Source organism: Aptenodytes forsteri, unplaced genomic scaffold (genome assembly GCF_000699145.1).
Source record: "Aptenodytes forsteri isolate BGI_AS27 unplaced genomic scaffold, ASM69914v1 Scaffold282, whole genome shotgun sequence".
Lineage (NCBI taxonomy): Eukaryota > Metazoa > Chordata > Aves > Sphenisciformes > Spheniscidae > Aptenodytes > Aptenodytes forsteri.
In genome coordinates this window covers 4058367-4085028 of record NW_008794089.1, presented here as the reverse complement: position 1 = coordinate 4085028, position 26662 = coordinate 4058367, and the positions used below count along the sequence as shown (strand labels likewise).

The 26662-nt window shown below is 36.4% G+C and overlaps 1 protein-coding gene across 1 annotated transcript in view; it reads right to left on the bottom strand.

Moving 5' to 3' along the window:
- Positions 1-26662, bottom strand: part of CNTNAP2 (contactin associated protein-like 2) — a 972464-nt gene that overhangs the window by 543156 nt on the left and 402646 nt on the right. Inside the window, exon 9 of the mRNA XM_019470872.1 lies at positions 14985-15134. Coding sequence (XP_019326417.1) covers positions 14985-15134 — 150 coding nt within the window. The remainder of the gene's footprint in view (positions 1-14984; positions 15135-26662) is intronic.

The following is a 26662-nucleotide window of genomic DNA, read 5'->3' as shown; positions in this document are numbered from 1 at the left end:
GCTACTTATGGCTTTAGATTACACTGTCTACACCCAAAAATGACTTGGCTACACTCTCCTTTGTCCATCTATATTTCACACGGGCACAGAGCAACGGTACGAGCATCTGCGGAGTTCAACATCCTTCACATACCACAAGTTATTTTGCGACAGTTTTCCTTCAGCTTCCACAGATTGAAATAGACTGCTTAAGAATCAGAATAATTTTTATCCTTTGGCTTTCAACTCCCACAAAAGGTAACTTATTTTTATTAAAAATGTATGCAGAAACATAGTATGGAATAAAAGAATAAATACAATCTGGCCTTCTAATCACTCTTTTACAAAATGTATTGTCTTGGCATTAACATGAAGTTAGAGGACAGTAAGTGGTGTGTATCCCCTCAATAACACTGTTCCTGTAAACACAGAATTTGCTCATACTGATCAATGGAACTGGTAAAACAATACATAAAAAATAGTAACTGATTTCCACATAGTTTATTCTGTTTTGTAATCTATACAGTGTTCTGATCACAGAGCTAAGCACTTTTCAGTAATGCTTTAAGCAGCTTAATTAATTGTCATTTCTATTATACTGCAAGAGTGAACATTTTAAGATTGTGAGTTTTCATATAATTCAAAGTGATATTTTAAGTATGACATGCTTCTTTTCTTCCCCTAAATATTACTTCATCATCTGTCTCTGGCACTCATATTTTGGCAATGATTCTATGAAATTTGGCAGCATCAGTACATCACAAAGCCTAGCTGTGAAAAAATGGTGCATCCCTTCGCCATTTCTAAGGTTAAATCTGTTTCATTACTATCTGATATACACAATACAGCATATTTAAAGTCTTTCATGCCAGTTACCAATTTGCAAATAAGATTTTGAGATATGCAAATATGTAGCTCCATGACACAAAAACCCTTAGAAGAAATACAAGTTTTGTTTTTCTTAAAGTATACCTGTCTTTATAGGTTGTGAAATAACGAGCCTGAAATATTGAAGTATATTCCTTTTTCTCTCTTTCTATACAACTGCTATTTAGGAGACAGAAGAAACTCTCAGGAAATTATAAAATAGCTATTATTTTATTCTTCTTGAGTTAAAAAATTAGCCTCCCTTCAGTTTAAAAACTGTTGTTCTTCTCTATTAGTAAAACAAAAAGTCTTGCTGTTTTATGTTTACCTAAAATGATTTCATTCTTGAACACAGTACCATTTTTATATTATTAGATATTTTATTAATACAAATCTCTTTCTATAATCTCTGTAAATTAACTGCTGTCAAGAATATATTAATAAGCAGGAAGATTCACTCATATGACTCTTTCAAGAGTATTAATTTCAGTGCATCTTCAAAGCATATTCCTGGATGTGCCATCTTTATCCCTCGTGCATAAGATGATTAATTTGTAACAACACTAGTATCAATAACAATAACTGAAAATTTGATTTGCATTGTGTCACTCTCTTATAAATCTAAACTGACTCACAAATACCCTTTAAAGAAGTCTTGCAATAAGTCTCTCAGATTGTAATTTATTAAAGTGGAACCCTAAGTAATTTATTAGAAGATACATATGCCACAAATATTTTCCATAGGAAAAAAAAATCAAATTGTTCATAAAGGAGATGATAAAATTCTTGAACTTATTTACTATAGGAAATTATTTCTGAATTTCATCACTGGGTAAACAATTTGTTTTCAATTTACAAACTGAAAATATATTAGCAATTAAAAGTTCATTCTGTTTTGGTTTTGTCCATAAGTCACATAGTATTGTCCCTGTTATCTGATTGGGATATTTGTGTAACTAATTAACATATCACAAACTGGAAATCACATGATGATATTTTTATACCACATATATGTATATACTATCACAAACTGGAAATCACATGATGATATTTTTATACCACATATATATGTATATACAATTCGCAATTCATGATGTCTGGAAAGCATATAAGCCTTTCAAAATGGGGACAAACAATTTTAAATGCCTTTGTACATCTAACAAACACAACTTATGTTTCAAACAGCATATTTGTTCGTAAAACTTTTCCTTTTTTCACGCAGTATTGCTTTTACAACAGCTCAAATTTCAAAACTGACAAATGAACATAAACTACTTTCAGTAAGTATGCAGTCATTGGGGCTTAAAATGATCTTTTTATCATTATTTCTAGTAATAAAAAACTAGGAGTTGAATATTCAAGGAAAATTAATAGAAAAGTATTGCAAATAGAATCAAATGTAATGTTGTCCACAGCCTTTTTTTAATTAGTCACCCCCAAATTCATAGTTTTAATCTCATTTTATAGGTAGTTGAACTGAACAGCAGATATTAAATGGCTTGTTAAGAGTCACATACAGACATGCTGGAATGTTTTGAACCCTCTCCAAATAGCTAGCTTTATTTCCCCCAGGGTAGACTTTTAGGAGGATAAAAGGGAAATCCACTTTTATCTTGCAATCTTTAATTTAGGCTGGAAAACAAGTTATCGAAAAAGTCAAATACATACTCATTATCAACTAAGATAAAAATGACAATTAGTCACTAGAGATAATAAATACAAAATGATTCCACTATGTTAAAGAAGAATTTTTAGGAAATTTGAATTACAGTGATGAAATATAATAATTTATAAATGATAAATAGTGCTTCACTATAAAATAACACATTATAGAATAGCAGGGTGCATCAAATAAAGCACAAAATCATTGACTGAAGCGCAAAACCAAAATACCATTATGAAGTTCATGCATATTAAAGCACTCACCCCAGCTTGTTAAGTGGTAGATCTGACAATACGAGGTAGAAAAAGGGAATGGGATACACTCATGTATTTTTAAAAAAAATGTTTTACACATTTGTACTAGTGATTTTTTTGTTCAATATATATATTTCATTGTAAACCCTACACATACAATACACTAATTTCTAATTAATTTTATTTTTAAATGATCCATGCACTTTGTAGATTTTTTTTTTTTTTAAATTCCTCTTTTACTTTCATTACAAGCAATTTTTGAAACAGTCTTGGACTTATGATACAGGCAAAATACTGCTATTTATTTCACTAAGCAAGGACATCTTACATACAGTTTGCAAGCTTCTGAGATGCTGAAAGTTAATGAAACTGCAGATCAATAGGATTAGAAATGTGAGTCACAGTCATTGTGATCCATAGAGCAGTAAACCCTAAGGGTGCTTCTGAAACTGCTAATAATCGGATTCTTCCTGCCCTTGCATTTTCTGAAAGTAGCAAAGCAGAAAATGGAGTAAGCTGTGTAAATGAGACTAGTTTCGGAGCAGTTCCATGAAAAATGATGGTTAAGGAAAAATGTTCTGTATGTCATACTCCAAACTTTAAAAAGATGTTGGATAGAAACAAATTTCCCTAAGATCACCCTGAATGTTGGTATCACCCTGCTGAAAAGATTAATTTTTTTTCAGGGCAGTAAAATCTGGGTTAGCACTGAAAGCCAAGTGGAGTCCTTACACATTTGTTCTTGATCGGGGAAACAAATGTAAAGGGTAAAGTGTAAAGACTAGGATAGTTGCCCAGCTGTAATGATGTACTAAGAATACATTAGAGTTCACAGTAACTGCAAGTACCTTTCTAATAGCAATATTACAATGTATACAACACTTTCAAAAGAAATTTGAAATTTCTTTTGAGATTTCTTTTGAAATTTCTTCAACGCAATTAATGAAAATTTTACTGCAAAATTGCCATGGACATCCTTGGTTGCAGTACTTCTCTACTCTCCTAATCAAATGTGATTTTTTAAAATCTGTCTTTATCAATTTTAAATTACAAGGTAATTTCAGATGTCAGAATATTAATTATAAAAAGTGTGTATGCAAACCAAGTCAATTTTTTTGGGACAGGTGTCACTATGGTGCCTGAACATAACTCTGAAAGGCTTCAATGGAAAGCTAAAAAGACCTTGCAGAGGGCATAATCTAGTTCTAACGTAAGTACTTGCCTATTACAGGTCCAAACATGGAACAGAGACAGTAACAAAAAGCTTCAAATTTCACATGCCTGTATGACATTCAGGAATTGTTTCTACAGGTAGATTGTACCAGCTATGGAGTTTGCATCTTTGAGCACCAAAATGTTGAAGCACTAGGAGAAAGGGTTTAGGCTTCTTTATAAAATTAAACTAGTTCCGCTGAACACATTTTTAATGTGCGTGCATATATGCACACACGGTTGTGTCATTTTGTAGACCCATCCCAGTGGTTTATGACACATTCCAAAGGCAGAAGCATGAACCACTATTTTTATGCAGCAAAATATAGCCATTGACCGAAATGAGAATTCCACTTGCCAAATGATAGGTGGATATGATGCAGTGATATTTTTGTATTTCAGGGCACTAGCATGAGATATGATTACAATCTCGTTGCTAATATTTGTAGGATTCCTGAAAAGATCACTCACTGCATTTATAAAGACCTGTCCTATTTGACTTTTGTTGAGATCATAAATATAATAAAATCTGTTTAAAAATGAAATAGGAATATATAACTGACAAAAAGAACACTACCATTCTCAAAAAGATTTAAGATTCATTTATTATTCCAGTTGTATAATTCCTCAGTGACCTTTCTTCAACATGCATCAAGATATGCAGCATTCCATCTCTTCATGCTATCTCAAGCTTTTTCATCATATATCTACAGAATAACTGTGAGTCACTAACAGCATGAGCACTGTTTACTCGCATCATGATCTTTAAGACATTCAAATAATAAAAGGTGGTAAACTTTCCCCCCCACTCATGCTTTCTCTTCTCCTTTATCTAAGTTCTTAATAAAAGGCAATACTGAGAATGCAATCAAGCAAAATGCAACAAGGAAAAGCTCTTATCAAGTCTATGGAGAACACTAATTGCAAAGACTAAGTATAAATGAGAGAGTTTCAAAAAAAGCAAAAAGGTCAGACTTTGGGCAACCTGTTCCTATGAATGAAAATCATGGGAACATGGGATCTGAATGTCTCTTTTCAAAATTCCGTCCAGTTTGGTTATGATGCCAGTGAAACCACAAAAGGCCTTATTAATTAAAAAAATAATTTATTATAAAGCTCTTCAGAAAGCTTCCAACTTACAGAATCAAATGTAAGAATTAGTTTTCAAAAAATTGCCATTAATTTGTTGGAATAAAAAGATTATTAAAAAAATGACAAGCAAGTACAGAAAGTGTTTTGGGAAGTCTGGTCAGTAAGAATGATGAAAATGAAATAAGTGCAAGAAGCAGATGAAGCATTTTCAAGCATCATTAAAGATTGCTTCTTTCTGAGGCCTCATCTACTTGGAAAAAGATTCACAAGGAAATATCCTCAGTGCCATCTAGAGAGTACTTTTGTCATTATAGATTAAAGCAACATTCTTTCTACACAAACACATAAACATCATACACACTGCTATTCTACAACACTATTTGGCTTATTCTTATTAATAAATAAATGTTTGTTTACTGAAGGATTTTCAGTCATTTTGTATTACTAGTCACAGCGTCTAATCTCACTTGGATTTGTTGGACAAGATCAAATGATAAGCATGCAGGTCTCCGTCCAGAAGTAGAAAGTCTGTAAAATCACTTCTCAGGATCATTCAAGTTACGCATACACTTGGTATCATGGGTGATGAACTAAAAGAGGCTATCTTTTATTGCCATGGCAACAGATCTAGTTTCACTTTTCTCCAGTTTACAACATAACCTTGACAGTGACCATCATCCCTCACAAGTGTCCTATTTCTTCTCTTCATTCATAAACACAGGATTTTTTAACAGCTCTATGGTTAGTATTTATGCTAATTGTCCAATCTCAGATAAATTGCTCTGTCTTAGGAAAAGAAAAAGAAAAAAAAGGATTGTGGCCATCCAGTGAATAAGCTTGAATGACAGTGTCTTTGACAGGACTCAATAACCCAAAATGGTCTAGCAGTTTGCTGGTTAACTATCAATTCCCTCCTAAAGAGATCATCAATATTACCAAAACCTTGTCCACCCCAAATTAAAGTAGACATACTTTGACACTGACAAGGTAATTTAATGCCCTTAAACTGGGCAATAAGCCAGTTGCCATCAGCAGTCCACACTGGAGATTTGTGCATCTCCAACTTGTTACTTCCCACTGTAAATTATTATACAGGTAAGTTCAGTGCTTTGCTGAGAAGAGAAAAACAAGGCTTTAAACATTCTGTTTCAGCTTTACAGTTCAGTTTTGCCAATTTATGTAGATAAATCAGCTCTAAGCCACTGACTGTGAGATTCAATAAAGTTCTTTCTTTGGAAAGATATAAGCCCTTAAAATCTACTTCATCATTTACAAAAGCATCACTAATAAGTGTTCCTGTTAGAGCCCTAGACTGCCACTTTTATGTGATGGGATTTGTTGTCTTCAGTGAAAGGTGATAATAACAATCTGGGACTGTAGGCATGCAAGGATTTAATTGACAGCCTGCCCTAGACACAAAGGGCTACCTGCAGTTTGCTTATATGGTAGAAGCAGCAGACAGTAATTATAAATTTAATTGGAGCTCCAGTCAGGTTTCATACATGAGCCAGTATTTACAGTCAGCACTGAGAACCATTCTCAGCTCAGACCATGTGAGTCAGGCAGGCCACTTACCTGAATAACTATATTTTTGCTCTATCTCCCACTTTCACAAACGCTGTATTTTGGGGAGTTCTGGAACATATCCTGATTTTTTTTTCTCCTGTTATGCATTTATGACTCATTAAACCACATTTCCAGTTATTCATGTTTACAATTATATAGATGGGTAGATTTACTGAAACATGCAAGTCAGTTGTCTGACTACCACCAGAATCAAGGCAGGTAGGCATCTCCTTGCTTAGTGTTGTTTACAATATTAATAGGTGCTCATTTACATACTTATTGAAATGCAACTGAAAATTTGGCTCACGTTTAGAGGGGGTGGGAGGAAAAGGGGAGGCTGAGGTAAGTTCTATTATTTTAAAGAGGAAAATCACAGATATTTTAGCACCTATGGAATATCCACTGAGAAGCATCAGTAAGTCTCTCCCCAAAACAAGAAAAGCCCAGGAAAACAATATAACCTACTGATGGCGCCAAGAATTTACCTTTTCTTTTCTCTTTTTTTCCTTTTTTTTTTTCCCCCCTGTAGGTGTGTTGAATTGTGGCTGTGGACAATAAGCACATTCATACACCTAGAAGCAGAGCCAGGATACCCTTGGAAAAAAAGGTTAAGTTGGTAGAAGTGCTATTCCAGTATCAATTAGCATTCTCCACTGTTTAGGAGTATGATTATTTTCACACACCGGGAAAGCGTATGTGTTTATTTTTCACAACACAATTCAAGACACTCACACAAACATGTTTGTGATTCCTAATGCCATCAATAGACTACATTATTTTCAGTGTTCTACAACCATACAGCCCTAATTAGTACTGTCTAGTGATTAACACTGGTTAACATTCCTCCCAACATTCACTGCTTGTTGAAATACTTGCCCTTCCTCTCTCGTAGGCAGTTTTTTCAGCTACTGGTACCAAAGACCTTGTAGCTTGACCTACTAAAGCATCAGCAAGAGGGACATATAGGATATAGGTATAATTGACACTTTGGTGTCTCCAATAGCTCTCTTCTGAGTCTTCACCAGACATTTCCTTCTCCAGGAGTTTCTCTTTCAGAAGTGTTACTAATTTTCACAAGCCCTTTTACTTTCCCTTCGGAGTCAAGAGCTATACCATACAGGGGATTTCCTCTATTTTTAGTTTCATCTTCTGTAATATTCAGAGACTTGACACAATTTGCTTCTGACTGAGACTCAGGCAGCAATATGACTACTGTATTTAGTGAAAAAGGAAATAAATCATATACACACAGAATTAGAGACAACAGAGGTCCATTAGGTCAGTTTACTCCTTCCCATATCCATGCAGATTTACTCTCTACGGTACATGTTCTTCCTCATTCTTTGTTCTTTCTTGGTTTTAAATGTCAATAAGAGAAAAGAAAATGGATTGAAAAATTTGCCATTCTCTTATCTGCTGCACACTGAAATTTGCTTTAGTGATTGCAAGAAAATAAAGCAAAAGAGATTCAGTTCCTTCACTTTATTTTTTTGAGAAACTTCTAGATATATACTCTTCATCTTCATGCTTAGCATGAACATAACATCTTCAGCTTAGCAAGAGATTTATGCTGTATAACAAGGAGAGCACATCTCAAAACTTCATTCATTCATTTTTCAGTGGGCAGACATTTCTCATCTCTAACAGGCCTTTGCTCAAAAGCTGAAGTTATTCCAGCAAGACTTGTGCTCCCATATATCCATCCCTAAACTCACATTATCATACATTTGATCTTTTATTTGCTTGCACAAAGTATCAGCTTTCTGCCTGCACTTGTTTTTCTTCGGGAAATCAATCTATCTCCAGCATTGCTGCTTGTACTGTTGTATACAACGTGTTGGTGGATTGGCATATTATAACATCACTAACAATACTACTGACATTATTGAAAATTAATCACAGAATGTCACCATTATTTGATGTCATTTGTCTAACATTCAAATTATCTGAATGAAATAAACAAAACTTTAAACATGATGAAAAAAGCATAAAACTCAAAGAGTTAATGGGCAATGTTGATCGACTCCCTTCAGTGTTGTCGACTGTATCAAAGGAGTGAATTCAGCTGTGTTTCTCTGTTCATAGTGGAAGAGAGCAGATGAAACAATAAAGAATTTGAATCGTATTAAATAGCAGAGAGAGGCTTAGGTGCCTACAATTGTCTGCCATCTTTTTTTTTTTCTTTCTTTTTTTTTTTTTTTACTAACTACAAAACCACTTCTTTGCTTTGCTCAGGTTTATACATTCTGCACATCTGCATTCTTCGCTCACCTATTGACTTACTCTGGATTTAACAATCCAAAGCAAGAGGGTTGTTAAAAAATACAACCCATTCCAATTCTTTTATTTCCATTTCTTGTGTTTATCATTATTTTGTAGGACTGACCTGGGAGGATTCTTGAAGATAAATGCTGAAGATATACACAAAATCACATTATACTATGAGTTATTTTGAATTTGCTTTGTGTTCTCCTCATGGATTTGTATTTGAGCTTGCAGTAGAGCTATGATCATGAGGAGAAAGATTTCAAATCACACTGAAAGCACCTTTTCCACAAGAAATGCAAATTTGAACATCCTGTCTTGTGGTCATACATGCAAAAGAAACAAGTGGCCACCAAAACTGAAGCCCTGACATATTAAAAATCTGATCAACATGCAGAAATGCAAATACAACCCAACATCATTGTTACTTATTGAGATGTGAGAAGCTGCAGGCTTGAGAGAATGATGTCAGCAGGGACTTCAGTTTCCTTTATTAGGTAACAGATAACCTGAGCTGCCATTGGTTGGGTCCCATTCGTTTGTCATGTAACATCTAATAACTCAACTTCGGTTTTGCTGAACACATTTGAATTTGAGCTACAAAAAATCCCATGCACCCTTTCTATCTGATAATACTTGCGATTATGATAGTCTGACTGCTTTTGAAATCCCAGTGACACTACCTAGGAAGTCTAACCATGACTTTAACAGCTGTTAATGACCAATTCACACAATGATAACAGTGGATAACTTGATAAAAAATGTAGGCATACCACCCAAAGGCTTTGGTTATAGATGACAGGTTTTAAGAAAGGAAGATTCACACACAGAAGAGCCCAGCACAGAGGAAGGTATTTTTCCTCTTTTGCTTGACTTCTCTCCTCCCACCACCTCAAATTCTATGGGATTTTAGACCAACACAACTTTCAGAAACAAATGAATTCTACTCCAGAAACAAGACTCCATACAGAGCACGTTTTGTACAGTCATACAGAAAGGAAGGACTTTCTATATGCCATAGACTGGTGTCCCATAGGAAACTTGCTGCATAGTCCATTCATCTTTGCTTGTCAGAAAAAGCAGCACACAGTGGATTGACAGATGCTCACTGCATACCTTTGTTCTCAGTGAAGATTTATCACTCATTCTAAAAACTCTCCCATGCTTAAGCCAGTGAAAAGGAGAGGGAAAGTAGCACAATTAAAAAGACATGCTGTAAAATAGAAACAAGTCAAAATTACGCCTCTAATATTTCCTCTGGGCACTAGGCAGCTATTAGGTGGTTTGGTGCAAGCTTAAGACATCTCACAAAAGCCCCTTATCTCCAATAGTGCAAATGAGGTTAACGGACTAATTTTCACTCTGTGATTCACTTTCTCTGTTCTGCTTTTTTGTTTTATGCAGATAATTGGAAACAACAAAGAAACATCATCCTCTAGAGCTTAGAAGGGAAAGGAAGTTCACTTCTTTCCAAAAACCCAAACTCAAGACAAGAAAGAGAATGAAAATAAAACCAGTGGGGAGAGAAGAATAGTTATACAGAAGGGTAATAGGCAATTAGCACCCACCCTCCCACATACACCAGCACACATTCACACAATCTACAGAAATGCCTGATCTTAACACAGCCTCACCTAACTCTTAGGCTTGAATAAAACATCATTGCTGTCTGTCCCTTGGGAGGATCTTAGTAATGCTGGGAGACAGCATAGGAGAGGCACAAAGGAAGCAAAAAAAAAAAAAAAAGACTATAACAGTACTGAACATGATGTATTCTCTGACAGAGAAATAAAGAATCCTGTTATGATTTACTCTTATGATTTACTTATGATTTTTCAAAACTAGAAAAATTAGTTCTATGGGCAGAAGTCACAAAAGATTCTGATTTCCACATCTCCTTTATTAAAATATTGCTGTACATGTTGTAAAAAGCTGGGTTTGGTGGTCAATGACAAGTATTTCTATTCAAATGAATGAATAAACTAAGGAATAATCAGAACACATTTAGGAACTAGTTTTGAGGGAAACTGAGAGAGTGTTAATCAGGTCTGGCTTCTCTAAAAGGCCAGCTTTCTCAAAATGGTAGCTGGAGGTTGCTACTAGACAGGGAGGTTGGCTATCCAGGCCCAGTATACCACTGGGTGTCCAAACGAGCTATTCTTTTGTTAACGCCTTCAGTGTCTACACAGTGTTCAGCTGGCCCTTACTGTACCTATTTGCATGCACAGAGGGAGGGAGCGCTCTGACTCACAGGCTTGTTCCTGCCTGTGCCAAAATTTTTAATGCCAGGAGTAAACGCTCACCATCCTATGTCTCTGCTTTCCCCCTATTATTTATGTAGTTATACTGGACTGAGTCATAATAAAGTTCTAATCAAATACCATCAGTAAAATTAAGGACTTTTTCAGACATTGCTGCAAACCTATCTGTGTAAAAGTCAGCTTAATATTTCTGATTTGCCTGGAATGTTATATCATTACATTTGGCACAGTAATGTTCTCCTTGCCCACTCAATCTTTAATCCATTCCCAATTTTGATAGATTGTCTATTTTATTATAAAACTAATATTATGGGATATTGCCAGTGCGAAGTTATGACAACAATATATGAAAATGATCATTTTTCTGAAAAATAGACACGGTCTCAAAAATTCACATTTAAATATGTGGTACTTCTCTTACAGTAAAAGCTGTAGTTACTTTCACAGAAAAGGTGTATCTAGTGTCTGCCTTACCACTTTGAGGCAGTACCTATTTTATTGTAATTACTTTTCTCTTTAAAATCTCCAATATATTTTTGAGAAAATATTGTACTGCAGTGCTGAAATGCTACCTTTAAATCTTTTCTTCAGCAAACACAGCACCATTGCCTATAGTATATATTTGCTATATTGACACCAGGAGACCAGAATATAAAGAAACACACTTATTTTGAAATCAGGGAAAGGGAAAGTTTGGAGAACAAAACATTTGCATACATGTGGTATCTCTTTCAAAGATGAAATAGGAAAATTTAAATCAGAAGAGTATACATGTTCAGAGCCTTCTAGAAATGCTGTACAAGCTCTCCGAACACAATTTCAATGGACTGAGCTTTCTCAGTGTTTTGTAAGATAAATATAGCAGTGGGATGGGATGAATATCATAATATTACTATCTTTAAAACTGATCATTTAAGATCTCTAGCAAAGAAATCTACTGGATTCCTTTTCACATTTAAAATGTATCATCACCAAAGAATTGATAATTCTTTCTGCTAACAAGCTCTCCGAACACAATTTCAATGGACTGAGCTTTCTCAGTGTTTTGTAAGATAAATATAGCAGTGGGATGGGATGAATATCATAATATTACTATCTTTAAAACTGATCATTTAAGATCTCTAGCAAAGAAATCTACTGGATTCCTTTTCACATTTAAAATGTATCATCACCAAAGAATTGATAATTCTTTCTGCTAGCCATCTAGCAGTTTGCAACAAAACATACTACCCTTTGAATTCAAGAAGCAGTTGTCCCTTTCCTAACCAAGTATGCATATTTGCAGAAAAAAAGTATTTGACACTTTTTTATCTGAACTCACTCCTAATGAAACTAATGAAAACATCTTCTTTGATGACAATTACCAAGTGGTGCAAATGTTTGAAGTTCCCCACTTTACTAACCTCTACATCCTCTTCTTGCAAATATTATTTATTAACAGCCATAACTTGGAATGCTTATAAAGAAAAATAAGGAGGAACACATACATATAGAGGGAATAGAATAAAAATACCTTTGCCTCATAAGATGCAGATTGTGAATATAAAGATTAGGTTTCTAGTACGCATCCAAAACACTGGCTTCAAGTTGCAAGTAATCTCTTATTAACAGATGTATATAGCAAAATAACTAACATATATATATAGCAATATTCATGTGGGAGCATACTAAAATAAATTAGTTCCTCAGATCCAAGCCAGAAATAAAGCTTCCTCAGATCCACAGCTTGAAACAGTTAAAATGCAAAAGTACAATGTTGCAAATGCAGATTTCTTATTTCGAAAGAAAATCAGATATGAAGGTTAGGACACCGCTATTCTTTTGATATACCTTTGGAAGACCTTTCAGATTATAAAAGATAATAAGGAAAAACAAAAAAACCCATAGCTTATGCAAAGGGACCATGTATTTGGGTGAACAGATGTGGGAATGACACTTCAGGGAATTCGTGATTGACTTTCATATCCCACTAGAACAATATCTACATGCACACTTTTTTTATGGAAGGATGCTGGAATTATAAAGTACAGGTCAACAATTAGAAGTCAAGCAGATTTCAGAATCCAGCTGAAATGACAACAAATCAACCTGTATTTTGACTGGGAAAGTGTATAAAAACTACCTGGAGAAACTAGACAATCTATCCCTCACAACCAAAGAGTCAGAGGTAAAAGACATTTCAGAAGAAATCAATCAATCTCTCTCCAGAAATGTAATAATGGTCTGGGAATTTTACCTATGAAAATTAACAGAATTTAACACTGGATGTATTATGTATGGCATTTCTTTTCATTTTCTCCTATGTGTGCTTAATAACTTCATTTAATGAGAATGTCTCAGACTGTTCTGACAAATTGAATGTAGTATGTTTTGACAACAAAATAATTTTCAGGCTTTAGCATGTGGCAACTGGCTATGCTAGAACTCTTATTTGAGGCAATATACTAAAAAAACTATTCAGGATATTAGCTGAATTAAAGATATTGGAAAAGACGGATGTTGCAGCAACAGGAAGTTTAACTCTTGTGACAAATCAACTTTTATTTGGTAACATTTGTCTTAGAACGTGTTATCATCATTGCCACAACATTTCCTGGAAGTGTGTGTCATCAGTATCTGCAGGATTAGAATCTATTTTTAATTAACTATGTATTAGTTTTGTAACATTATTTAAAGACTAATTTCCATATGTATTTTTAATGATTCCACTGATAGGAGATAATGAAATGAGAATAACCTTGAAAGGATTTTTTCCCTTTCTACTTAGGGTACTTCCCACTAACTTAACTTTTCTATCACTTGGGAAAATTTATGAGTATTTATAATATCACATTTATATTTTATTTTGATTAGATATGCACCTTGTAAGTTTAAAAAAAAATCAGTTTTCAACACTGATAAATTCTACTTTTAAAATTTGTGTTCTCTGCCTGACAGTTTCATGTGCAACCTCACATGTGTGGGACACTTCAAAAGTACAACTTACAACTCTTTTTTGATCTTAGCATTTGAGCTTGCTGAGAATTCTGCTTGAACAAAGACTGCAGGTCATTGCTAAATTGGATGTTTTAAAAAAAAACTGGCTGGCAGTATGAAATATAATACTTACGCTTGAGTTAAAAAACCCTTAATGACCTTCCCCTATAAGACAGTAGCGTATCAAACATATTTTTGGCATACTAAATAGGCTTTTTAATATAGAAATTTAAAAATATATTTAAAAAATCCAAGAGTTTTGATGGCCTTTTTGATTTTCATAAATGCTAACATACAAGAGCAAGAGGAATAAACATTCAAGCTACAATTTGCAAGAACTCTTTTTAGTATATGGACTGTCAATAGACAGAAATACTGAACAATCTAAGGCTTCAATTTATGAGAGCTTCTTTATTACCCACAATCATGACAGCTGTTAAAGAAATCAGCAAAAGGTTAAGTCCTGAACAATTATATTTTTTTGTCTTCAGGATTCCAAACTTGAAAAGATCAGCTTATCCCTCTTCTAAGTGCCATTTAATTAAACTACTAATGGAAGGTTCCCCTTTCAGAGAATGGTCTCTAAAATGTTCAAAGATCTGAGATATCATTCCAAGTTAGATTGACTCTTGAACATAACTTCTCAGGGTTTCTTTTGCAAGGAGGTGTAAAAAGATTCTTAAAAGTGAAACTAAGTTTAGTACCTTACTTTTTGATGAGCAGCACCTAGCCATTTTAGCCATATTAAGATCTACATGAATGAATTACAACCTGAGCTTCATTTCACCTATTATGTAGATTACAAGACAACAGCACTTTAAGCAGATATTTGTTTTGATATTTTTTTACCTCCAAAGAAATATTTCTCTCCAGTCTTAACTTGTAGAGGGCTGTTTGTTCGAACAGCTGAAGCTTCATCGCCATCAATGGTGAGGACAGCAAAATTTTCCTTAGCTAGGAATCGTACTTCATGCCACTGCCCGTCATTGAGACCAGAGCCTATGAAGAACAAAAAACATTGCAACATTCTACTTAGTCCAATATTCATTATCTTTAAGTGTTTCGTGTGACTCTCTCCCAGGCTCATTATGTAAGGTTTAATGAAGGCTATTGCAGAAATGAAATAATTTTAGTGTGATAACAAGGCATTGTTATTAAAGTAACTATTACCAAAAAAATAACATTATATCATAAATACAAGTCTTGGAACTACCAAAGTGTCTGTGCTGTCGGGTATAACTGTATAAACTACAGATGTTATCACTCACCTTTCCCATCAAAAGGCCATATTCTACATTTTACTAATAAAGAATATCTCTTAATTGTTCCTATGATCAAGTTCAAAAGGAAAAGATATTGATTAATCCATTTAACTATGGTGAGTAACAAGCCCAAAGGGCATATTATGCTCATGATTGCTGCCTTTATCAAAAGCTAGGTATTTCCAAGAAAAGGGAAAGAAAAAATAGGAGTGGGAAAGGCTCACGTGGAAGGTGAATTCACAGCTAATCCTGTCATTGGGATGTGGGGCTAGTCACAGAAGATGAAGACATTATCACAGAGGCACTGCAAAACCAGCAAATGTCTGCCAAAAACTGCAATCTTAGGGGAGCACCATCTTCCCAATACTGACAGCAGTGAAGCAGAGGTATCAGCTCATTCATTCTGATCTTTTAAAAAATCAGAATTTATATACTTCTTACATTGTCTCCAGCAGCTGGCAGGAAGCCATTTTGCCTGGCATGTCAAGCTGCCATTGAAGAACTGCGAAAGAGTACTAGTTTGTTCTGGTCATTACCGGGCAAGCAGATTATGTTGGGTCAGCAAGTTAAGTAGCAAACACTCTAGTAAAAGCAAATTCCAAATTATAGCACCTCTTACAAGTGACGTTTTCTCCACCTAGATAAAGGTGTGAAGTCACCTTAGCAAAATGTCATTTGCCAAAATAAACCACAACACAATGCTAAGCTGTTTCTAAAATTAAGCGGGATGCACAATATCAGCAGAAGTATAATGGAAGATAAACTTTCAAAATATCCAAAAATAATGTTATCTTCTATGAACAAGGAATAATATTCATGGCAAACAGATATACCTAAACATTTAATGAGTATTTTTTTTTCCCACTGCTTCCACATGTTTGTTTAAGATACAAGATCAAGTCCTGAAATAACATGGAGTATACCTTGGAATATTCTTGGAATATTCATTAGTGTGAATAAAAGTGGCAGAAGCCTCTTAAAAAAATGTATCAGTAGAAAATGTTTCTACCAACGCTTGTTCAATCCAGTTTAAGAGTAGATGAAAGACCTAATACACTAAACATGAGAACAGTTTTCTTTATGTTTGTAAGCTCTTTTTTAATTTTCTTTACATTTGACAAAGAACAAACAGAAAAACACAGATAAATTACAACCCAGATAAAATTATTTTCTACTGATAATAAACTCAGAAAGAAAAAGAAGATACACCTTTTTATAGGGTTCCAAACCAAAATTGTTACAGCATGTATTACTACAACTGAAGTTTATCAGAACATATTTAAAATCCCAAGTTTCCAGCTTGAGATGACCTAACATTAAAAAATGTATTTAATTTTTTTATTCAGTATTGCCTTGAACTGAGTAACAACAATTAGAGACCTCTGGACAAAATTAAAACTTGGTTATTAAAACACGAGGGATGAAAATGGTGGCATGAGCTGTTCGTCAGTGAGTCCAGAGGGAGGTACGTCTAAAGCACTCTCTGGAAAGGGGGATATTGCAGAAACCAAGAAACAACAGGACATTAGGCAAGAAAGGCGTAAGTCTACCTTGCACCACTATTTGTATTATATCAAAAGATAAGCTTTTGCACCTTGACAAACTGCATCTAGGGAAATGATATTGCATCTCCAGAGGGTTCTTCCAAACATGTCCACCTCCCACGAGCATCCGAAATGTCACTGGTTTTCTCTTGCTCCTGAACTGAATTTGCAGTGGCGTCTGATGTATTTATATGGCAGATGTCTCTCTCTTAAAGCTTTCATGGTAGTACCTTTCAAGGCCACTGCTGTTCGTGCTTTGATACATTTTTTTGAGATCATTCACCAAATCGACAAAACCTCCTAGCCAATTTAAACAGAAGGAGATATAAACAGACACAGAAAACTTTACCTGGTGCAGGTGCCCAGATGCCGGCGGGTGTCTGCTGCCTCTGCGATCTCTGTGAGGAGAGGCCAGGCCGGGCCTGCCCCGTGCCGGTCTCAGCCGGCTCCAGCAGCCCCACCACAGGGCACAGCTGGGCCCCTCGGCCACGGGCGGGTGCCTCGGGGAAAGCGCAGCTAAGAAAGGGCAGAACACTGCCCGGCAGCGAGGGTTGAGGGGAAAAGAGTGAGAAACAGCCCTGTGAGCCCCGAGGGGAGAGCGGGAGGAGGGCAGGAGGGGCTCAAGCAGCCCCTGGAGAGCCCCGTCGGAGCAGGTGGATATATCCGGAGGGAGCTGCGGCCTGTGGAGAGCCCACGCTGGGGCAGCGTGAGAGGGCGGGAGCGGCAGAGAGGAGCCGCTGTGTCCTGACCGTACCCCTGCATCCCCCCTGTGCTGCTCGGGAGTGGGAGGTAGAGGAGTTGGGAGTGAGGAATTGGAGTTGAGCTTGGGAGAGGGAGGAGGAAAGATGTTGTTTTAATGATTGTCTTTGTTTCTTACTACCTAAATCTATTTTAATTGACAAGAAATTAAATTAATTTCCCCCAAGTCAAGTCTATTTTGCTTGCAACCATAATTGGTACGTGACCTCCCTGTCTTCATCTCGCTCCACGAGCTTCTCAATCTTACTGTCTCCCCTTGTCCTGTTGAGAGGCGGGAGTAAGAGAGTGGTCAGGTGGGTGTCTGCCCCCTGGCCAAGGTCAACCCACCACAATTGATGGAGCTAAAGACAGATGATTATGCCATGAAATTGGAAGTTCACTGTATTTCTTATAGTAAGCCTCAGTTTGCCATCCTCACCTCTTGAAGATATTCTTTCATAAAACAATGAACTGATGGTACTAATGAGAAAAGTGTTTGAAATTGAATATCACGGGAGATGCAAAATACTTCAGTTATTTTAATCTGTATTTTTTGACTGCATACTTTAGTCTGCTCTGTACACACTATATAAATCAGTCTCGCAATACCCATGTTGTTCTTGTATGACATATTTTAAATAACACTAGAACAGGGCCTGGAACCGTGTATGCAGGCTAGAGACAATCTCGTACACCAGACTCTGTAGCTATTTACTGTTGCATGCTTAACTCCCTCACTAATCTTTATAAGAGATTTCAGCATCCTCTTTTAGGAAACGTGAGATGTAAAAAAAAGGGAGAAATTAACTCAGTTCAGCTTCTCCCTGAACAAATAGCCTAAATGCTGAAGAAAAAAAAAAAAAGCCATCATTTCCATCACAACCAATTTGTGAATTGGAATCCCTCCACACGTTTTTTTTGGGGGGAGGGGGAAACTATTTGTCCAACTCAACATGGATTTCTGCACATCTTGGAAAGTCCCAAAACATTCTTTCATAAAGCACAAAAACAGGTGATGCTATTTGCTGAATTAACAAGTGAAAATGGTGCACAATATGCTAGTCTAAGAAGTGCACGGTTACTTCTAGCTAGTATCTGTGGTATGCTCTCCCAGGGTGCAGTGAAGGGAAAACACCCCAAGCTCACTAGCACCGCACTGAAAAACTGACCATTGCAATGACTCAAGGCAAGAAGCAGGCAGAGGAAAGGTGGATCAGCGGAGCAGATGGATCTGCTGAGCAGACCGAATACAAATCAGAGCATGAGGAGAGCTGCAGGTTTCCAGCAAAATCTAATTCCATGCATTCCTTCTGTGTGTGCAGTGTTTAGCAAAATATACTAAGGGGACACATTGCTGTCTGTAAGCTGCTTGCTAGAGGCATGATTGGAGCAGCACTGGTATTTTGCCTGTATTAAAAATATTTACCCCTACAAGTTGGCATCGTTTCTGTCAGTTCCTGAAAGATCACACTGTTTCTGCTTTATGAACTCTTCACTGTATTGACTACAAAATGATCACGACCTGTCTTCTTAGCTACATGTATTAACCATCCTTATGCAGCTTTACAGTATGACAGTAACAGTCCAACTGTTCTGGCTCAAAGTTGCCACAAAAATTCAAGTTCAATTTTACGTTTGCTTAGAAAACTTTTTACTGCTACATTTTTCCATGGCGTTCACCTATGAATGCTGCTAATGAGGATTGCTCACTAGCACGCAGCAAGTACTCACTATGGTCTTTACAAAATTGTGCTCCCCAGTGGTGTAACTAAGAGCACCTTTTACCTCTGCCACTGTTTTTATCTGCTTTTTATTTACATGCGTTTTAGAGGCAGTAGTGTCAACCCTCCTTTCTTAATGTGATAATGCTCTGTTCCAGGGACTTAAATTGTTACTGGGATACATGGCATATTCTCCCACAGGGGATAAGTTTGTACAGCTGCATGACCTATTTTTATTGTTTTATTTTATTACGTGCCTCACATATATTGAGGAATTCTTTCTGCTTGGACTTAAAAAAAGTCAAGCTTAACTGAGATCTTTCTGCAATCCGAGACTTAAGAGTAGAATATGGCTCTTTCTATTAAAAGAATTTTCAGCTGGAAAGTTTAGAGTGGACAACATCCCAAATGCACAACAATGATTTCTCATTGCAGGTTCATCTCTCTCATCTGAGCTGATACATATATTTATTTGCATTCTTTTTTTCTTACTGTAACTTTCTGCTATACAAGTTGAGGAAAAAAATGAAACGCATACTGCTGCCACCACAAATTCCCTGCCGAGTTCTGGAAAAGCTGGTTTCATATGCAAATTAAATATGTTAATGAATGCATTCTCCCTATCTAGGATTTCTATTTAAATGACATTATTTTAAAAGCAGGACTCTTGAGGTAAGCACTTTGATTGAACAAGAAGGAACAGATGTTTTGCTTATTACAGACATGGAAGAAGGACTAGATTAACGAATACCAAAAAAGTACAAAAGTTTAATGCATAATGGAGAACTTAGAAAGATAACATCTGGTCCAGTTATGCCTTGAAGAAAACTGTAGTAGCAAAAATCTCAAATTCTTCTACAGTTAATCTTGTGAGACCAAATCTTCCTATAAAAAGTACTGACCCATGCAGTGCCTATTAATGAGTGCTAGATTATACAGTCTGCTGATACACGTGTCCTGGTTTCGGCAGGGATAGAGTTAATTTCCTTCCTAGTAGCTGGTACAGTGCTGTGTTTTGGATTTAGGATGAGAACAAAGTTGATAACGCACCAATGTTTTAGTTGTTGCTAGGTAGTGCTTACACTAGTCAAGGACTTTTCAGCTTCCCATGCTCTGCTGACTGGGAGGGCTGCAGGTGCACAAGAAGCTGGGAGGGGGCACAGCCAGGACAGCTGACCCCAACTGGCCAAAGGGATATTCCACACCATGTGACGTCATGCTCAGTATATAAAGCTGGGGGAAGAAGAAGGAAGGGGGGGACGTTCAGAGTGATGACGTTTGTCTTCCCAAGTAACCGTTGCGCGTGATGGAGCCCTGCTTTCCTGGAGATGGCTGAACACCTGCCTGCCCATGGGAAGCAGTAAATGAATTCCTTGTTTTGCTTTGCTTGTGTGCGCGGCTTTTGCTTTACCTATTAAACTGACTTTATCTCAACCCACGAGTTTTCTCACTTTTCCCCTTCCAATTCTCTCCCCCATCCCACTGGGGGGGAGTGAGCGGGCGGCTGGGTGGTGCTTAGTTGCCGGCTGAGGTTAAACCACAACAATATGGACAAAATTCTTCTGAAGTCAACACCTTAACACCTGCTACCTAAGAACAGAACTTCATTGTAATTTTCATATATGAATGTAACCCAAAATTCAGTTAAAATGTTTAAGAATAAAACAGGGGAAGAATAGTATCATTAGCACTCCATGAAGCACTGAAGCAATGTAAGGCTATGCGGCTGCATACTGGCCTTTGGTTCCTATTATAATTTCTTGCAAATTCTTATTGGAAGATGAAACCCTCAATATACAGAATGGGGAGTCTCCAGAGCAGAACAGGGAGCAGACACATGAACAAGCCTCAGAGGTGCTGGAAACAAGGAGACCTTCCCGGGTATTCAGCAATGACTCTGTGGGTTCCCTGTAATCCAGGAATCCAGAAGTCCAGTAAAAGTTTCTCTGCAGATGGCAAGACCCACCCTGTCTGAGGCTGAAGGCAGAGGGAGAGGTTTGTTTATAACTGCTTTCATTTTAGTCAGCCAGCACCAGGTTTCATCTGAGGATGGTGGTGTAGTTGCTATTCCTGCCTAATCCCTCACTAATTCAGTCCAACTTTGCATCAATATTTCTGACTGTAAGAAAACAAGCCAACAATATTTTGTTTGAAACATTCAGCTGTGTTCAAATATACAGCAATATATGCCATTAATATTCAATCAGAAAAAAAAAATCAACAGGATGTAATTACAAGAGCCATGCTTTTCTGTGTTTAGCTAATTGTATTTTTAAACTGAAAAAACAAAACCACAGCTCTTCCTATAGTAATATTTTTGATAGTTTATGGAATAAGCTATCTAACTATGTAATCTGTTTTAGGATTTATGATTCAGAAAAGTCTTTTTCATTTTTAGTTTTATTCATTTTTCAGCTATCCAGATGATCAGTAAGCTAAGACAGTGGCAAATGCAGTCCTTGAAGGGATTTTAATGATGGAAAACCCCGTTCTCCAACAAAAACAAAACAGTTATGACAAATTTCATCCTCATGTTTAAGCTTAGGGTTCTTTTTTAAGGTAAGTAGTTGGAAATATGCCAAAATTTTGCCCATTGGTGATACTTTATTTATACCGAGTTTTCTCTGCAAGTTAATGCCAGAAGAAAAAGATGAACATTTAGCTTTAAATACATCTCTAGCCTTGTATACATAGGATGTATTTAAAACAAACAAACAAACAAACAAATATTTAAAACAAACCTAGCCTTGTATACATAGGATGTATTTAAAACAAACAAACAAACAAACAAAAAAGTAGGTAATTTTCCTATTTCCATAGTTAATACTGTTGTGAAGTAAACTGAAAATACAGCAAATACAACTACAGTGCTGCAGACTCTTTATAACATTCAAATGTTTTCTTATAAGAGGTTTGACTACTGGTCATTTCAATAAAATGGACCATAAGCCTGGCAAATAATCATCAAACTAGTGATTTTTTTTGTTCTGTCTTTTACTGAAAACTAATAAAACCAGATGAAAGACTGTTTGCACTTGAATGACAGAAAAAAGAATGTTTTGCAAATTCTAAGCTTAGACACTTGTAGAATCTCATGCAGCTGCTGAAACAATTTTAGCTTTTCAAGCACAGGCTTTTTCCTCTCCTCTCACTGCTCTTCTTCTCACATTCTTTATTCTCAGGGAAAAAAAATGTAGTGTTATTGTGCCTTAGATATGAAAATATATGCACCTGGAAATTGGAATCTCTGTATGTGTTTCAGCTTGCAGAAAGGATGCTGTTATTAAGGAACAAATGCACCTTTTTCCACTGCCCTCTTCCTCTATTCCAGTCCATGTCAAGTCAGAAAACGTTGGCTCTAATAATCCAATCTGGTGCCCTGGAATTGTACAGGATTTTGTACCTGCTCAGTGGTAATCATCTCAATGAATGGCTCCAGGATTAATCTTTACTAAGAAATAGACTATGGCCGCACATCAGTTACTTAGCATAACTGTTCCTACCTTCCTCAAAACTCTTTCCAGATCAGCATCTAGCTTTATGTGGTTTTTAACTGACAACATTATAATTACTATACAGCATTGTAGCCCATATCCAGATAATGTATCATAATCTTTTAGACTTGAAAACAGTAATCTGCATCTTTAAGAGTACACAGAACACGATCAACTTACTTTCTCTACCTCAAACCACAAACATGATAACGCAAAATCTGATCTATTCTTAGATTTTAAATAATTTCAATAATCATTACCGAAACTGGTAATTTAACTACTCTTTATCAAGCATACACATTTCATATAAGAAACCTCCAGATTTTTTTTTAGAAAAGGGTTTATATTTCCTTTTTCTTCTTTGTTCTTGTAAATTATAAGAAATAAAACATCTTAGAAACAGCATTATACTCATAGAGCTTTAACTTCATTTTATAGTTTTTATAGTCACCTGCCAGATACCATTCTGCACTGAATTATTGTTATTTTTATATGCTCAGCATCTTAATATTTTGATTTAAGTGAGCTAACCAGAAATTTCCTTTTCATCTTATGAAACTTAAAGGGACTTGTTTCATGACTATTACTCTGTCACATTTATCCATATTAGATATATTTCTTTAGCTTTTTTGGGGGAGGCCTTTCTGAATTTGAAGCCCTTCTGTATCACTACAATTACTTATTAGATTTATTGTATATTTATGATTTAGATGGCTAAACTGTGAAAACAATACAGCAGGTAACCTACTTTGCTTTTTCTTATCTTTGGACTAAACAAGTTCAGATACCTACAAAAGCATGATAGAGATAGTTCCTATTGTTTGCACATTCATGCCAGATAAATAATACATAAAAAATAAAATAACTAGATATTCCAGACAGGGAAGGAAAGTGAATCTGTAACTTTTAATTTCATAACACTGAAGTATTCAGTGAAAAGGAGCATAGATTAATTCTTATTTCCCTAGATTTTCTCACAGGTGCCCAACTTGAACTCTTTCACGTTGGTTTAAACAGAATACTTAATTACAGACAAAATAGAACTTGGTGGGGAGGGTTATGTTGGTAAGAAAAAGCAGATACAAAAAGCAGAAAAAACCTCCATGTGACTAAAGGTAAATTGACATTTTCTGACCAACAGCAAAAATCAAATGTAACTTTGTTTTGATATTGAAATCCCCAAGACAAGCTTCCTAGCGATGGCTCTGAATCAACAAGAATATTTAAAAACATGTTTTAGTAGGAGATCACTCAAGGGTATAAAAGCCATGCACATCTTTAAGTACTCTGCCAAATTGGGGCCTAAATATGTCTCAGACATCCAAACAAGTCTTTCAATGCACATTTTCTAGCAGTCATCAATGCATGACTGAGAGCTTGAAGCAAATGTGGGGGGAAGAGGTGATCAAGCTTTATCACCTTACTTGTGGTACATTCAAATAGCTTTGTTGTTCATTTGGCAATACTTTTAAATCAGCACCTGTAACACTTTCATTATGCTCCTGTTTAGAAGATATACAAAGCTCTAGGCACAAGATTTTCTGAACGGAAATTCACATAGCAGCCCTTTTCATGTCTTAATCCTATTATACAAAAATCCTTTTTATCATTTTATCCTCATTGTACGTATGCCTCGTAATAAATAGTAGAAACATTACACTTTTCTTCTAAACACAATATAGCACTTTTTACAAGGATTTAGCTGAACCTCTGCCTCTGTCACAGAGGCATGGACTGTAAAAAAGCAAACCCACCGCTCCTCACCAGAAAAAAAATACTAAATGTGGACATAATCTAGCAAATACAAATGATCAATCAATTATTCTTTCTTCATGATCTATTTTTCATTAAACTCAAACTACATTGAATCATTTATCCTTTAAACTTGGAATACTCCACTGCCAGAAGCAAACAGCGCTATATCTGAAGACTGATTTTCTTTGAATGACTGTTCATGCTGTGGTTGAGACCCTATTAGTGACACCTCGAGGCTGGACTTAACCTTGCTTTAGACCAGTTCTGCAACCATAAACAAAAGCAGTGAGCTCTGCACAGCAGAAGGCAGTTTTGTGCATGAATCAGAAACCTATAGAGGTGGAGGTAGAGGTTTACATGTAAACTACATTTAGTTTTTAGTTTGTTGCTGGAGTGTGTGTATAAAGCAAATCTCACAATTGTCCCACACAGTGGACCTTGCTTTGTATTAATATCAGTCTCGATGCCTGAGGACTGTATTTCCCTCAGATGAAACTAAGTCCAAATTAACAAGCTCCAGTCTCAAGTGTGTAAATGACATTGCATGGACTTTCAGGTCTCAGCATGAACTGTTCTGCTCTGCAGATCCATTCCTATTGTGCTGCACTGCTTGCTACTGCAGACATAGCCAGGTCTAAAATGTTGAAAGCATTTGCTGAGGACATTGGGATCTTGATTTGAAAACAGCCTGTTCTCTTCTATAGAAAGCTTCAAGGAAAAAAGTAAAGTAATAAAATGCTGCCCCGCCATAGAACTCTGTGGGGTATTAGGGGAGACGGGGAGGGGGTGTCGCCTTCTATGTCAATGACCAGCTGGAGTGCATGGAGCTCTGCCTGGGGATGGATAAGGAATTTTAAGCAGGTTTTTTTTTCAGCTCAACGTACAAGCAATTTACTTTTTTAATTTTTAGCATGTTGCAGTATATAATGCTGTATATAATGCACAAGGAAGCAAGTGAAGGGGAAGTTCTCTCTCTGTACTGTCTTTGCCCTTTACCCAAAAGCAGCTGAGGCAATTTCTCTGTGCAAAATAGTTGCTGATTTTTATTTTTTTTCAACATGTTGCTTATATTAAGGGTCAAATTAACCTGCTTATGAAGGCTGTGTAAGGTGCAACAAGTGAAGAACCTGTGTATTGCTATTTTATTCTTTTAAAATGCAGTTTTAGATTAATAAGATGATAACAAAGACCAGTGAATAATTAATGGATAGATCCTTCTTATGATGACACAAAGATCATACCTTTCAGAATAGGAAGCTTACAGCTAAATTCCACTCATTCCTTTTTAACTTTTATCATCCAACTCAGGTGCCTGATTTAGGAGGTTAAAATCCCTGGGCTCTCCTTAAAGAAAAAGGGAAGGGTCCCTTCAGATTAGGAACCAAGCTTGAAATAAATCACCCATAAAAAGTGTCCCGCTGGTGCTTGTAGCTGTCTCTCTCAGCTGCGGTGTTACTGTATATAGGTGCAGCTCTTGGAATTTGTTTTAAAGTTAACAGCACGATTATGCCAAAGAGTCTGAAATGGAGACTCCAGCATCCCCGATACAAGTTAATTCTCTGATGATGCACCTTGCCCATCCTCTGTTGAAAGAAGTTGCTTTAGCTTAATAAATGAAGGGTTGACTCAGAGTTGCTCATATTTCACAAAGCAAATCGCTTAGGACCTGGGCTTCTGAGAATCCCATAAAATAATCAAATATCTCAAATGAGGTGCTCTTGCAGAACTGCTTCACCGCTCCGCAGGCCGAAGACAAAGTCCTGTCACACCAGGAGAAGCACTGGAGCTGAGTAATGCAGCCCGATCTGCCCCCCGTATAACAACCAGTGCCACTAAGAAAAGGTGACGGGTGATAGTAGTAGGCGACTCTCTTCTGAGAGGTACGGAGGCACCCGTTTGCCGACTGGACGCACTCTCTAGAGAGGTGTGCTGCTTACTGGGGGCTCGCATCAGGGATGTCATCGAGAGGCTACCAAGCCTCGTACAGTCCACTGACTATTATCCGCTGCTGCT